Source organism: Nelumbo lutea, chromosome 6, assembly GCF_056320005.1.
Source record: "Nelumbo lutea isolate HS-2025 chromosome 6, American lotus-T2T, whole genome shotgun sequence".
In the NCBI taxonomy this organism is placed as follows: domain Eukaryota; kingdom Viridiplantae; phylum Streptophyta; class Magnoliopsida; order Proteales; family Nelumbonaceae; genus Nelumbo; species Nelumbo lutea.
In genome coordinates, this window is record NC_142689.1 from 8,062,122 (window position 1) to 8,077,012 (window position 14,891).

General features: G+C 37.9%; 2 protein-coding genes across 2 annotated transcripts; one reads left to right on the plus strand and one right to left on the minus strand.

Moving 5' to 3' along the window:
• Nucleotides 1–1,582: 1,582 nt before the first annotated feature.
• On the plus strand, nt 1,583–6,135 carry LOC148847154 (alpha carbonic anhydrase 7-like). The gene is made up of 7 exons (XM_088949293.1): nt 1,583–2,003; nt 2,108–2,325; nt 3,680–3,786; nt 4,841–4,955; nt 5,122–5,286; nt 5,523–5,576; nt 5,696–6,135. The coding sequence occupies exons 1-7, from the start codon at nt 1,913–1,915 to the stop codon at nt 5,768–5,770; spliced, it is 825 nt and encodes a 274-aa protein (XP_088805419.1). The 5' UTR covers nt 1,583–1,912; the 3' UTR covers nt 5,771–6,135.
• Nucleotides 6,136–6,597: 462 nt separating this feature from the next.
• Nucleotides 6,598–10,160, minus strand: LOC148847155 (E3 ubiquitin-protein ligase RZFP34-like). Its single transcript, XM_088949294.1, has 13 exons — nt 9,997–10,160; nt 9,513–9,658; nt 9,340–9,427; nt 9,186–9,245; nt 8,704–8,736; nt 8,503–8,580; nt 8,346–8,389; nt 8,181–8,221; nt 8,002–8,084; nt 7,799–7,890; nt 7,629–7,698; nt 7,466–7,507; nt 6,598–7,365 (listed from the first exon to the last, which is right to left on the minus strand). The coding sequence occupies exons 2-13, from the start codon at nt 9,611–9,613 to the stop codon at nt 7,213–7,215; spliced, it is 885 nt and encodes a 294-aa protein (XP_088805420.1). The 5' UTR covers nt 9,614–9,658; nt 9,997–10,160; the 3' UTR covers nt 6,598–7,212.
• Between the last annotated feature and the right edge of the window lie 4,731 nt (nt 10,161–14,891).

Genomic DNA, 14,891 nt, shown 5'->3' on the forward strand with positions numbered 1-14,891 from the left:
AGTAGACACTATCACTTTTTCTTCAATTAATGTTTACCACCATCTACACCTAGTTCACCGTCTTTATTCAATGTTTTGTGATAAATAAATCATATCTATTTATCTATCTAATATTGTATAATGCATGTATTTATTTGTAAACGGTTATTGTAAGATTGTCTTCAATTCTCGACCCCAAATCACTTTTGTCAACTTTTATGAACATGGATGTATACATAATATATCTTTGTATGGCAACAAGTACAAATAGGTAGGGTAAGAAGGATATGAGTCAAATAGTAAGAAATAATTTAAGTACGATCAATTTAACAATATTACATTAAACAGAATTCATGTAATCAAAATCTCATATAATTGGAAGGCTTTGACAATGATGAAGATGATGTAGGTATAATATAATTATATACTTACTTTTTTAAGAATAAGTGGACCATCCTTATTTGAAATGCTGGCTCCAATTGATTGGTAAGAAAGGATTTAAATTAGGTGATGTAAATTCCTAGATGGGTTCAAGCAGCTGGTTACAATCAATGTTTTTGAATCATTGTTGATCGTTCAGCTCTTGAATCATTTAGGAAATTGATTCTATTTCACTCTTAACCTGGTTACTTGTCAAAAATCATCAATTTGGTTAGTGATTCATTGACCCGGGTGGTCAAACTGTTAACCCGTTCAATGGTTTTTAGTCTTTTTATTTTTAAAATTGGAATGGACCATATATTTGAACCAGATAGTTGAATCATTGACATGGAAACCATTGGCCAGAATGATTCCAATTCCAGGTCAGTTTTTAAAACCTTGATTATAATCGTTTTTTTTAATGCTTTATTTAAAAAATAATAAACATTAAAATGCATATCAACATGTCTGTGTCTTCTTACGGGTGGCAAGATGTTCCATCCCTTGATGAGTTCAAAATATTAGATATAATTTTTTTTTCTTTCCTTTCTTTTTTTCTGCCTTTCCCTGGATGAAGTGTGTAGCCTAAACTTTACTGAGGAAAATATCTGTATCCAATACTAAAGGCGTACTAAATAATGAATCCAGCGCTCCTCGATGTATTGCTAATACTTTGAATGTGGATGAGACATTGAATCATTTGTTTTGATGAATTTATAGTATAGGCCCTAAGTTTGTCATTTGCCATTGTTAATATGATGACGATTATGGTTTTGGTCTTGTGGATGAAATGTCATTAAAGTTGGAGTGTACAACTACAGACAAGATTCAGGTGTGATTCAATTCGAATTGAGAGGCAGTAGTTTTGCCCTGCAATGAATCCCTATGTGGCACCCTAAATTAAAGGAAGGATAGAGAAAAGCTGGTGGATCCATTCGATTTGGCTATTCTTTCCAGCTTTAGTCTAGTTAGATTCAATAAATGACTGAATGAATAGAGAAGCAACCCCACACCCCAACAACTTGGCGTGTTTGGTATAGTGGTGTTGTAGTTGTGTTTTAATTAAGTTGATTTGTAAGAGGGAATTTTTCATCTGAAATGCCTTGAAAATGTTTTGAGTTGATCGATATAATTTACTACTTCTGTATAAAATGTTAAATTTGTATTGATCAATCCAAAATACAGAATTTGATTGTTGCTTTTATCCGAGATCGAATCTTTTCCTCACAGGGGGCGCCTCACACCGACCTTACACTCACATCTTATCATGCATTGGAAATATCTTCCTACTTGTAAGTTATTATTAACGGGAGATGTATGGATGTGCCTGTGAGATGCCCCTGTCTGAGAAACAGATCCCGTCCCCCTTTATCCGATCCTCAGGATTTTACTTTCTTTAAGGATATTAAATGGCCACCACTTTAGGTCTTCATCTTGATATTATATAAAGCAACAATGTTATCCATCATTTCCACAACAGATAGATACTTTTGCAAGTCTTTGGCTGTGAAACATGAAGAATCTAGGCACACCCTTCTCTGCACTTGGCCTTCTTTGTCTACTTCTCATCTTGAATTCAAGATCAACCACCTCTCAGGAAAATGGTAATGGCCAATGCAGATTTGTTTTTCTTTTTTTTTTTTTCAATTCTCTAGTTTGAGGTGTGTCAAAGAAACTAACTTCATGTATATGTAAATCGTGCTTGCAGAGGATGAGAAATCATTTGATTATGTGGAAGGGAGCAAGAAGGGACCTGATCACTGGGGAGAGCTCCGTAAAGAATGGGCGGCCTGCAAGAAAGGACATATGCAGTCCCCAATCGATTTGTTGCATCAAAGGGTGGAGGTGGTGCCAAACTTAGGGCAACTAAAGAGAAGCTACAGGCCTTCTAATGCAACCCTCAAAAATAGGGGCCATGATATAGAGGTAACCATGTAATGTTGATTTGCAAATTATGTAGGGGTGCAAATTGGGTTGGGTTAGTTTAGGGTTGACCTCAACCCAACCCAACCCAACCCTAAAACCTTGGATTGGGTTGGGATCAGGTTGAGTTTGGGTTAGTCCACCTTCACTACTTTCTTTTGCCAAATATTCATATTTCCTGGATTTAAGGGTTCAAGTTATTTGAATTTTAGCATTATTATGCATAAAAGATTGTGGTTATTATGTATAAGAAGAATTTTGCGTTTGAACCATGGTTTTTCAAAACAAGATGGTCAGACTAGAAAAACCGGGGACCACTGGTTCTGTTTTACTCCAGAACCATCTTTTGGCCAAAAACTGTTGATTTGGTCAGCAATTTGCTGACCCGGGTGTTTGAACCGTCCAATGGTTTTGACCATTTTTTTTTTATTTTTTGTCAGAACAGACCATTCATTCAGTTCAAACGGTCAGACCATTCGACCTGACAACCAGACCTCTGAACGGTTTGTTGTCTGATTCAATTTTAAAAACCTTGGTTTGAACGTTAAATTTTTTACATATAACCTGCTGGCCCAACCCAATCCAACTTCTTTTTGGTCCAGTTCGAACAAACCTGGCCCATGTTGCAGCCCAAAAGTCATACAACATGCTTGCAAGGGAGTTCTTGATCTACCCAATTTTCTTGGTTGTTTAGTTTTCCCCCTCAAAATGAAACCAGAAAAATGCTCTTGAACTCAACTCAACGTAGCCTTGCTCCAGTTGTCCCTACTCTATGAGGTTGGCTACTTAAATTCTTTTCTCCTAACCTAGCTAGGTTCAATTCCTTGCAACAAAACATGTTCATGAAATTCCGGTTTCAAATTAAGTAATGCTTTCCTCCGGTGATTTTGATATTCCTTATCACCTAAAGCATACAACGATGGAAAAAAAGAAAAAAAAAATGAGAGAGAGAGAGATTTTGGCTGAGTAGATACTGGTTCACCTTTCTTCTTTCTATTTATATTGTGGTTCAAAATCCATTTAGATGTGGTTTGGAATAGTCCATGGGAGCTTTAAAGCCATAGAAGAAATTTTAAGAATAACTGATAGCAGCGAGGAAATAAAGATAAAAGGATAAAAATAAAAAACAGTATATATTATGATGTTAATGAATATATACTATAGTTTAACATGTATTAGTGTTTTTGTTAAGAAAATTAGGTGGCCGCCCCCTTCACTTAGGAGTAAAGTTTGGGATTAAAAAAAATGATATGGTATTGAATAAAATCATACATGTTGATGAATAACCCTTAATAAATCAAAGGTAAGGAAAATTAATTTTGTTTCTAAATGCATCTTTTTATCGACCCCGATGCAGCTTGAATGGGAAGGAGGCGGAGGATCTATTAACATCAACGGCACTGATTATGTACTACAACAATGCCACTGGCACTCACCTTCAGAACACAGTGTTGATGGAAAGAGGTGATTCTTTACTTTTTCACATAACATCTAAAACTTCTCAAAGGATAAATTAGACAACCACCATGTATCTAGGGGATAGAGATGCTTAGCCCCTCGACCTTTGTTTCTAACAATGATCGTTAGCATTCGATATCTTATATCTTATATGACCATTATACCCTTTGACTTAGTTTTTTTAAAATCCTAATTCCCACATGTTTATGAGTTTTTCTCCAACTTCTTTTAACAAAGTTCATCTTGATAATATTTTGATAATGACTAATTCATCAATGACTTGAGAACAATTTGTCCGTCTTTTAGGATAGCTATTTTCATCATCTTTAATATTTATTGTTGTCACCCCATAGAATTTTGAATGGACAATTTAGTAATTCTATTTTCATTGTTAACCTTCATTAGAGGTGTAAAGTGGACTACGCAAAATGCAGGCCATCACGGGCCGTACCACCCTCCCTAGTTAAAATTTTGAGGGTCGACCCGGCACAGCCCACGGCCTAGGCCCGTGCTGCGGGCTGAGTTAGCCCATGGGCTGAGCTTTGGGCCAGATCGGGCCATGCAACACAGCCCGATTTACACCTCTAACCCTGATATAGCGGGCTAAAGGGAAAAACGCTGTAATCTATACAGTTTAAGGGGCTCTTTTTAAGTGTGTTACCAACTTACCACCCCCTAAGTACAGGGTAGCTATTTGTAATTACCAATTTTGAAAAATCCATTTTACCCTTTTGACATGTAGGGGTGATCATAGGCCAGCCTTGACACCTATTATATGTTGCATAGCCCATAACCTGGCCCAACCCACACCCCAGGCCTAAACCTATACTAGCCTGGATCAGGCTGAGCTGGATTTTTAAGACTACAACCTTAAAGAAGTAATTTAAGTATTATATAAAATATTTCATATTATAACATATATAAGTGTATAAAATATTATATATAATATGAATTTCTGTATTATAATATAATTTTTATGTATAATAATATAAAAGCAGTTGATAATTCTGGTTCATAAAGAAGTATATAACTGATTTATGTCCATAACGCCTGCTCTCAGGTTTGATCTAGAGCTGCACATGGTTCATGTAACCTCGGACACTACAGCAACCAACAAGATCGCTGTCTTTGGAATCCTTTACAAGATTGGCCGTCCTGATATGTTTCTCTCTAAGGTAAAATCTCCAAACAACATAAAAAAAAAAAAAGGGGGGGGGGGAATTTTCATATTTATGAGGTGAGGTAAAGTGAAGATTTCTCGAAAAAATTCAAGTTTTTACAAGAACATCTTTCACATGATATAATTAAAGTTGTTTAATTCGACTTCATTTTTTTTAACAGTTCATGGAAGGGATATTAGCAATTGCAGATAGAAAAGGAAGTATACATTTTGGGATGGTAGACCCAAGCGATATAAGCATTTGCACCGACAAGTATTATAGATACATGGGCTCTCTTACTGTTCCTCCTTGTACTCAAGGTGTTATATGGACCATCGACGCCAAGGTACCCACCCTCCCACCATGACCTGACCCAACCAAGTTTCAAAATATTGCAATATATTGGTGTATATCATATGATATGTATAGTTTTTTAAGGTCAATGATATGTTGAATACTTTGATTTGAATCTACTTAATAGATTTAAACAGTAGAAATTCTCTTCAAGAGCACCAACCTAGTTCAAAATTCTCTTCTCTACCCTCAAATGTTCATGCATTTATAAATCTAAATTGCTTTCAGGCGATGTCTGTTTCCAGAGAGCAAGTATTGTTGCTGAGGGAGGCAGTTCATGATGTAAGTCGGTTCCTAGCTATTCCGTTTCCCTCTTCCTTGTCAAATTTAAGTTTAAGACTGGGTTTAAAAAGAAATGGTTGGTAATACATCTAACCCAAGTATTAATTTCCTTGTTGCAGTTTGCACAGCAGAATGCAAGACCCTTGCAACCTCTCAACAGTCGTCTAATCCAACTCTATGAGCCCAGCGCTTAGTCACAAGACATACGTAACTGTTACTTTCTACCTAGAGTGGTATATATCTCTATGATGGATATGTGAAATATAGACTTGAATGTGGTACATTTGCATACTTGAATATCCTATGATCTAGTTTGATTGGAGTGTCCTCAATGAAAAATGACCTAGAGGATAACAGATTCACTCAAGGATTCGTTTCTGTCTAAAGGAAGAAGAGGGGTTGCAAATCTAAAAGGAAACAAGACCTAAATAGGCCTCTGGCCCTAGTGCATAAATCCTCAAGGCCAAATAAAGGCTATCACCCATTGTATTCCACTTGAAATTATATTTTTGTGTTTATATTCTAAGAGTAATGCATTGCTCTTGAGTGGTAAGCTTTATGCCCCCCCCCCCCCCTTTATTATTAATAAATTCTCCCCCTTCTCAAAAAAAAATGAAAAAGAAAAGGAAAAGGAAGAGTATCAATGAACTTGTACTTATAAAATTAGCATAAATTTATAAAATTAAATATAGAACAAATCCCACTTAATGTTAAAGAATTGTAATACTAAAATTGGTATTTTATATATGCAAATCAGATACGCAATGTCCAAATTCAATTCAATTAATAATAGATCATATTTTCAAATCCTATAATGGCTAAACTATAATGTATTTCAAAAATGACTCTCTCTCTCTCTCTTGCAAAAATACCCCAGTGATAACAAAGAAATTCAATATCAAATTCATGATAGACGTAGCATTCACAAGCTCATCAAATAATAAGAAGAACAAGATGATGAAAGAGGTAGCATTCACAAAACGAGAACATTATGAAAGGGATGAAAGTTGAGAGAGCATGATTTCACGAGGAAAAGTGAAATTTATTTAAATGGACCTTTCCAGGATTAGACAATCAACATCCTTTTTGAAAGCCTTTGGGCTAATACAATTCAATCAAAGCAGATTACATATATTCAGCAACCACTGGCCTAAGGAATTCTGGTGTGGAATACCAGGTCTGAGTAATATCATGAGAAGCTGCATAAGAAGCAAGTTTATGATCCACTCAATTATAATGAGGAGATACATATGTGATCTTAGCATTCGAGAAAGCTTTCAGAAGAGACAATCAACGTGAAATGGGGATTTCTCTGCCATTTGTATTATTTAGCTCCATACACTTTTCTGGTTTCTGCTCTAAAAGACCAGCCTACATGATGAATGTACTGTATAGTACTATCCCAGTGGCTCCACGGCATTATGGATTGACCATTCTGAGCAAACAATTTCTGTCTCCCACCCTCGACAAGCAAATTTACCAAGTGATAATTAACATGGAAGGGACAGATAGCTTTCTCATTTTTCAGCTCTATACCTGTTTGACATACATTGGTTGTGGCTTTTCGTCCATGTAATAATGGCACCATCTGCAGAATTCCTTTCAATGGGGAAGTCTCTTAATGCAAATGTAGCCATCAAATCACCACCTCTGAAACCCTTGATGAGCATGAAGCAGGGCCTCCACGTGTCTGCCTGGTATTGTATGACTTGCAGTTTAAGCACTTGTGTGCCACTATGTGAAAATTAACAGTGGATGTAGTTCCACAGTCATTGCACAAGATCCACACCTAATCGTTTGCAGAAGAGAACCATAGAAATTTAGAGATTGTTTGCCATATGGTACCAATGTCAATAGAAATATTGCTAAATTTTTGCTCTCCTACTTACCATCTTATTTTGGTACATTTCAGGCATGGGTGTTGAAGCAATCTGGATATCACAGTATTTCAGAAAGATGCATCAGAACTTTTATGTTTCATAGTTATTCAAGGGCATGAGTAACATTAATGCACATAATACATCAAGTTGATACATGATAGATGTTAAGTACCTCCTGATCAAGCATTTCCCACACTCTGGTCATGTTACAGATCGATCTTGAGCAAACTGGGCATGAGTACCTGCAAGATGTTTGTTCAATGTAAACCACTCCCCCCCCCCCCCGGCCCTTTTATAGAAAGGAACTAGAATTATCATGTTATCTTCTTTGCAAATACTTACTGGAGGTGCTGCTTCATCTGGTTGAGACAGTCCAAATGTATTGTGTGTCCACACTGAAGGACAGTGATGTCTTTTGTTGAATCAAAGATATACTGCAAATAGAAATGGAAAAACTCAACTTTCTACAACGGCCATTGCTTAAGCTAGTTCAACCAATTGAAAGAAGGATCAACAAGGTTCTACTTTCTTGTTTTGATCTTTACCTCAAAGCAAACAGGACAATTATGGTGCATCGCCCTTTCCACGCAACGGTGTGAATTCTTCAACAACTTTGAATAACAGCATCCTGAACAAGGAATGTTAAATTAATGTACATGAAAGATGAAACTACAGGAAACAATTCCAATTACCAAAAGCTGGAGAAAGACTAATAGTAACTTACCACATTTGTTGCAGTGGAAGAAGTTATCCTGTCCTCCAGTTCTGTAATGGCAAAAACAGGGTAAATTCATTCAGTGAATATTTGTACAAATAACTAGACTGGAAATTCTTTAAAAATTGAATTATGAAGAAAAAGAGAAAGAAAAACACATGTCAAGTGTTCAACCTGCATATTCCACATTTGTCACAATGATATTGATTCTTTGACACCTGGAATGAGAGACCAATTTGTTCTGTAAGATAACTACCATATGTATATTCAAGGAGTTAAACTTAAAAAGAAAAAAGAAAAAAAAAACTGAGAAATTCTTAGAAAAGCTTACATCATCATCGAAGAACCGGCATTTCTCACAGAAATACTTCCCCATGCAAACCCCACAGTTGATGCAATTCTGTTGAACCTGAATAAAAAAGAGGGAAATTTTTAGATAAATTTTCAATCATAGTTTACACTTCCCTTTTGTATTTGTACTCCTTCCAAACTGAACCTAATAATTTTAGAGTAAGTTTCTTAGTAGACTTACATCTTGCTCTGTGTCACACAGGGAGCAGATGACCTGAAAAGTAAAGCACACAACAATTTGACGCATTAATATTTCCCATATTTACTTGTTTTTGCTCAAACAGAAAAGGGTTCTATATGCCAGAACAAACGAGACAATACTATAAAATTTTCTCTCTTCCTTTCTGTAAGTGGGGGAAAATGTATTACTGACTATAATTTACAGACTATAATAGTTTTGGTGTCGGTCTGTGTTTGGATAAAAAGTCCATACAGATAAACCTTATCCGTAATTGGGTGTCTTTGAACAAAGTCCATAACTTTTCTTGAGAGACACAGAAAGCATTTGAAAAGGGAAAGTTAAAAGGAGAGGTTCTCCGTGAACCCAAACTGCTCCCATGATAGATAAATAAAATAAAAAAGACAAGAAAAGCTTAAAATAAATTAAAAAAAAAAAAAAGCGACGAAAGTAAAGAAAAATTTCTGGAAAACGAAATAGCTAACCTTTTTCACTTCATGGCGAGGAATTTCATGTCTATCAAATGGATTTACTTCCACTGAATTCTGTTAAAATTATCAACCCAAATTAATACCAAATACTAAACATTATCATAATTAAGAGCAGAAGGGCAATGTGATTAAAGAAATAAAATATCACCTTCGCTTCGTTGTGGCAGTGCCTGCAATCGAAGATCTCGTTGCAACAAGGGGCTCTGATCTTGCATCGTCTTCTGTAATGCGTGCACCTACACAATAAAATTTCATTCAGAAGAGCCGAAAACGTTTCAGAGAAAGTTTAACAAATAGGGCGTTGAAATGAATGGTACACACCCGAAATTCCCACATCTCAGCTCCATCAGTAACTCGTCTTTCTTAGAAGACTTCACGAATTCAGACCCATTACACGATTGGGGCAGGAATCCTCTTTCCATTCTCTCCAGGATTTATTGCGTTGCTATATTTCTTACTTCTCTGAACTGAACACGAAAGAAGCTCAATGATTAAAAGGTCAACAGAAACCACGCATTCCATGGAAAAGAGGTCTTCTCTGTTCGGTATGAAGTACGGAACCCCAAATACCAGTATACCACCATTCAGATTAGGCTGCTAGGGTATTTGGGAAGGTTAAAGCTTCCCAGAGAAGAACAACCATGACCCATCATCAAATTTCTTTAGCTTAACAACGTAAACAAGAGTTCCTTTAGCGGAAAAACGGTTTCCGGAAATATTGAATAATCAAAGACTCTGAGAGAGAGAGAAAGAGAGAGAGAGAGAGAGAGAGAGAGAGAGAGAGAGGAAATCTGTTGTTACGAACCGGCAATGACGCAAAATCCTCGGAGAACGAAAGCTTCTTCTCTTCCTTTTTCTTTTTTTTACTGGTTCGTAGTGAATAAAAAAGGACTGTAATAAGCGATTTGTGTTTTTCAGAGTTAAACAGAGGATTCATTTTTATAACTACCGAGTCGAAGGTTTGGCGGGAAAAGCCGATCGTCTATGTCTCGACTGTAATGCTATTCGAAGAAAAAGCGAAATTACCTTAACGGCCCTACTATCATTCCTCTGAATGGCGTGATTCGCTGGGTAACTGTAATTAACTGAGAAGGGTATTTCCGGAAAATAGTAGTTTGGACTGCGATCGTATGATATAACGACTGGCGGCCGTTGCACCGCGGGACTTTCACATGGGTTGGGCCGGAGACCCACTTGGATAGGAACTGAGGATTTGCTGACGAGGAGTGGGGCCCTCCACGTCAATCGGACCAACATTTTTGTCTTTCAGTGGCCCCGCGGGAACGGATGAGAAATCTTCAATTATTCTCCGACAGCGCGTGCCCGTCGCTTCTTCCACACGTGGCAAGTAATGGGTGGAGATGTTTCGTTGATCTGACGTGGCGTTTTATCAACCGATGTAGTGTGACAAAACGATCGCTTTCCTCTCAGAGGGGGGAATTTGGTTCTGCTCTCACTGAGCGCGCCTCACATCGGTCACACGTAAATACAAATACGAGAGATGTTGCCAATGTGCGGCGAAGATACATGTGAGGTCGGTGTGAGGCGCGATATATGATGAGCAAATTTCGACTCGGACTTTGAATATAACTAGCCACAATGTTCACGTGTCTTTGCTGCACTTCCCACACGTGACTGATTTTGATTTGATTGCGTAACTTTACACTTGGCATATAAAGAAATCATCCTACCATTTGTTAATCATAACCGTTGGATTAAATAGAGGATGAATTTAGATTGGCACCCCACATGCACATCTCAGTGTCACGGAGAGATGTTCTCAATCCACCGTTGGGATATGCTGTGAGACACGTGTAGAACGCCCATATCATCTCATGGATAATAGCTTCACTAGCTCTCGGATCTCCTAGAGGAAATGCTTCACTCACATGGCACCCGCTCTAGATCCATTGCGTTTGGACTTGAAGGGATTTTCTGTTCGAGCCTATTAAAATTTTGACACACCAATTTGTGTTCAATTAACCATCACCTGCAATCAATTGAAACTTTTATGACCGATTGACAATATTTTTTAAGGTTAAATTTTTTAAACTATCCTTACGGTTTATCTAATTGACTAAGTGTGCCCTTGCTATTTGAAAGTTGATTGATTCTACCCCTATTGTTCCTGACAATTGTCTAAACATGAACAAAAAAAAAAATGTAAAATGGCTGTTTTACTCTTAAACTCAATCGAATTCTTTGTTTTCATCCCACCAGGAAATTGCATCGGAAAACCACCAAGCCAAGAAAGTTAGTTGCATGTCTGGAATTTTTCAGTTGGTTTGCAAATACCATCAACGTTGGAAGCTCATCATCTCTGGTATCCCAACTGGTCTGAAAACCCCACTCCTCCGAACTCATAAATGATTTTTTTTATCACAAAAATTACACAGGTTAAGTTGAATTGGATGTTCCAAAACCCGTAGAGAGAAAATAATAAATTTGCCACAAATTTAGCAAAACAATCGGAAAGCCATAGCTTGAATGACTCTTCTCCAAGAATTATAGAGAATGAAAACCGCCTTGAGTATATGTGAAATAAAGAATAGTGGACTTATGGATGACGAGAGCCAAAGATTTGGATCTGAAATCAATAATGGTATTGTTGGAAATGAGTGAGAAAAAAAAAACACAAATGTAGAAATGCATAAAATCGTCAATCATTTCAAAATCCATTCTGCCATTATTATAACAGAACCTAGCCATGAACTCAAAAGTCTATACTCTCGGAAAGTCATGGAATATGATTCATAGATTTAGAATATCATTTGCTTAATCTACCCGAAAATGATGAAATAATTTTCTACAAGTACTTGGGTGAACAAATGGACACCTCCGATTATTTGTTACAACTTTGCATTGTTGTTGCTGCAACTTTATGAAACAAGGGAAAGAGGGAGAGAGAACAAAGGGGAAGGGGGAGAGAGAGAGAGAGAGAGAGAGGGGGGGCAAATGTGGAGGGTTCCACTAATGGTGTTGCTGGTGCTGGAGATGGATGGGTGATCGCCGGTATGGTGCTTCCATCACACCCTGGCCAATGCTTATTTTATCAACAATTCCTTTTATTAAATTTAAGTTTTTAACATCTTGATATTAGGTTGCACCGACTTTTTCGTCCCATTTTAAATGATTACAACTTTTTGGTTTTGCATTTTGTATACATTAGAAAAAAATGAATGCCATAACTCAGAGAACTTCCATATCAGGAATACAATGCCAATCGGGAACTTTCAGATGTGATGGAGTTGATTTGAATACGAACACAGAATTTGAGACGATGATGAGAGAGATTTTTAAAGATTTATTGATTTTTTAGAGGAAATCTAGATTTGCTCCTCCGACCCTAGGTAAGAGAGAAAAATAGAGAGAGGTAAAAGAGTACAAATTGCAGGTCTAAGGAGGAAGGGGTTGCCGATCAGAGGAAGGGGATGAGGGAGGGGTAATATTAGGTTATAAAAGAAGTTTAAACGTCACGTGAGATCACGTATATGTTGGTTTTGACGGAATACTAACGAATTTTAACGGTAAAGATAGAGTTAATTAATTGTCAAAAACAATAAGTATAGCATCAGTCAATTTTCAAACCGTAACAAATGGATTATCAGTAACTGACGATGTTGTCTTTCGTTGTGGCAACGGAGGGTGAGAGAGAGTAGCGTGACGGGCCAGCCGTGACGCCCACGTACTGGATGGCTATCTCCTCGAGGTTGAATTGGGGCTTCTTGGGTTTCACCGTGATGATGATTACAAGGGCCACGACGAGCACGAGGAGAGCTAGGAAGGTCATGAGCAAGAAGAGGCAGCAATAGCAACCCTTGAAGGAGGTGGCCGAGGAAGAGGAGTTGGGATAATAGTAGAAGTCGTCTTGGTGGTGGCGCCGCTACTGGGTGTGGTGAAGGTGGTGGTTCTGCGACGGGCCCGGTGGATGTGAGGCGTTCTCACAGTTCTTGTTAATCCTAGTCGCCATGTTTTGCTACTCTGCGCAGGCCGAGCTTCTTGAAGTGTTGAACCTTCTCAGAAAAATAAACAAATTGATATATGTACACGCCCCTCCCCTTCTCTCTCCTCCCTTTTCTTCTTCTTCATAGAAAATGGAGAGAAGAAGAAGAAAAAGATGTGTAGATTTTAAGCTCTGTTTTTTACACGCCATTCAATGTTCAATTGATCATCGCCTACAACCAGTTGAAGTTTTATGACTGAACAAAAGCTAATACTGACAGAATTTTAAATCCCTCACCGCTTCACATTCTCGTTCTCAGACTCAAACCTGTTCCCCCAACCCAACCATTAATCTCCATCAATGGTGTTCAAAGTTCAAACCGCAACAGAACGGTCTTCAAAGGAGACATGCAACGAGCAGGCCAAAATGATCTACGTTCTACTTTTTGATTTGCAGAGAGAGAAGAAAAATGGTGAAGACTGGAACGAAAATAAATAATCTAGCAGAGTCTTCTTGATCTTAATTGGCGAAACGGAAATGAGTTTTTGTATATAGGTCTTCTAGGCAGGGGCGGGGCCAGAAATTTTTTGTGAGGGGGCCAAAACCTAAAGTGGAATGGGGGATGGGCCCATAGGGGGCAACCATTGGGGTAGAGAGGGAGGGGGGTGGAATTTTATATGGAAATCTCTATTTCAGGTGGAGAATTTTGGACCATAGAGGGGCCATGGCTCCCAGCTCCCCTGGGTCCCCCTGGCTCCGCCCCTGCCTTTGGGGATGAATTCATCTTTTGTGAGAGTTGTGTAGTAACGTGAACGGACAGCCTAGCGAATTGCCGCCCGAGCTCTAGAAAAGCCTTCTTCAACATTGTCCTAGCTATCCTTCTTCTGCATATAATTGAAAGCAACAAGAAAACTAAATTGAATCGAGTCACTTTAATGCGATTGTCAGTTACAGTAGCAGGACTGAATTTGAAGGATGGCATGGGAGAGGGAGACCCAGTAAAGAATTCTTGGATCAAATTCATCTCCAGAGTTGGTACCAGTGCCAGAGATATTTGCGGCACGTGAGAATCTTTTTGTGATTGAAATGGATAATGGATGAACTGAAAAAGGTGACGAGGTTTTTTCTGATTTAACGGACAAAAAGTAGAGAAGCAGAAGGAGAGTTGGGAAGACCGGAAGAACACCGTTATAGTTGCCGTTAAAATCTACAGTTACCGAAGGTTAATGGTCGGGTCAGGGAAGCAAGGTATAAGTTTGATAAACAGAGGGTTTTAGAAATTTTTTTGTTTAAAAAAATTGTATAACTTGACATTTTTTTTATTTATTATTTATAAAGCTTCAACCAGTCAACGGTAATGACTAATTGAGCACCGAATGACGTGTCAAACTTTTAGTGGATTCGAAGAGAAAATCCCTTCGAATCCAAACGGACTGGATCTGAAGTACATGACACCGGGCCACAAACATTGGAAATATCTCTCACGTGTTAAATTCTTCGGGAAATCAAATCAGCCCCCTCACAGCATCCCACAATACAATCCTGCCCCATATTGGAAACATTTTCCGATGACATATCAGAAATGATGATGTCATTATCGGAAATGTTTCCAATATACAGCGGAATGTATTGTGAGACATTTGTGGGGGGCTGATTTGAACTGATTCTTGGGGTGGTCTTTCTGTGAGATTACTATGCTTTACTTGCATGTGGCAGCCTTAGGAGTCCAGATCTGCTAACCATAATTTGTTTGTTTA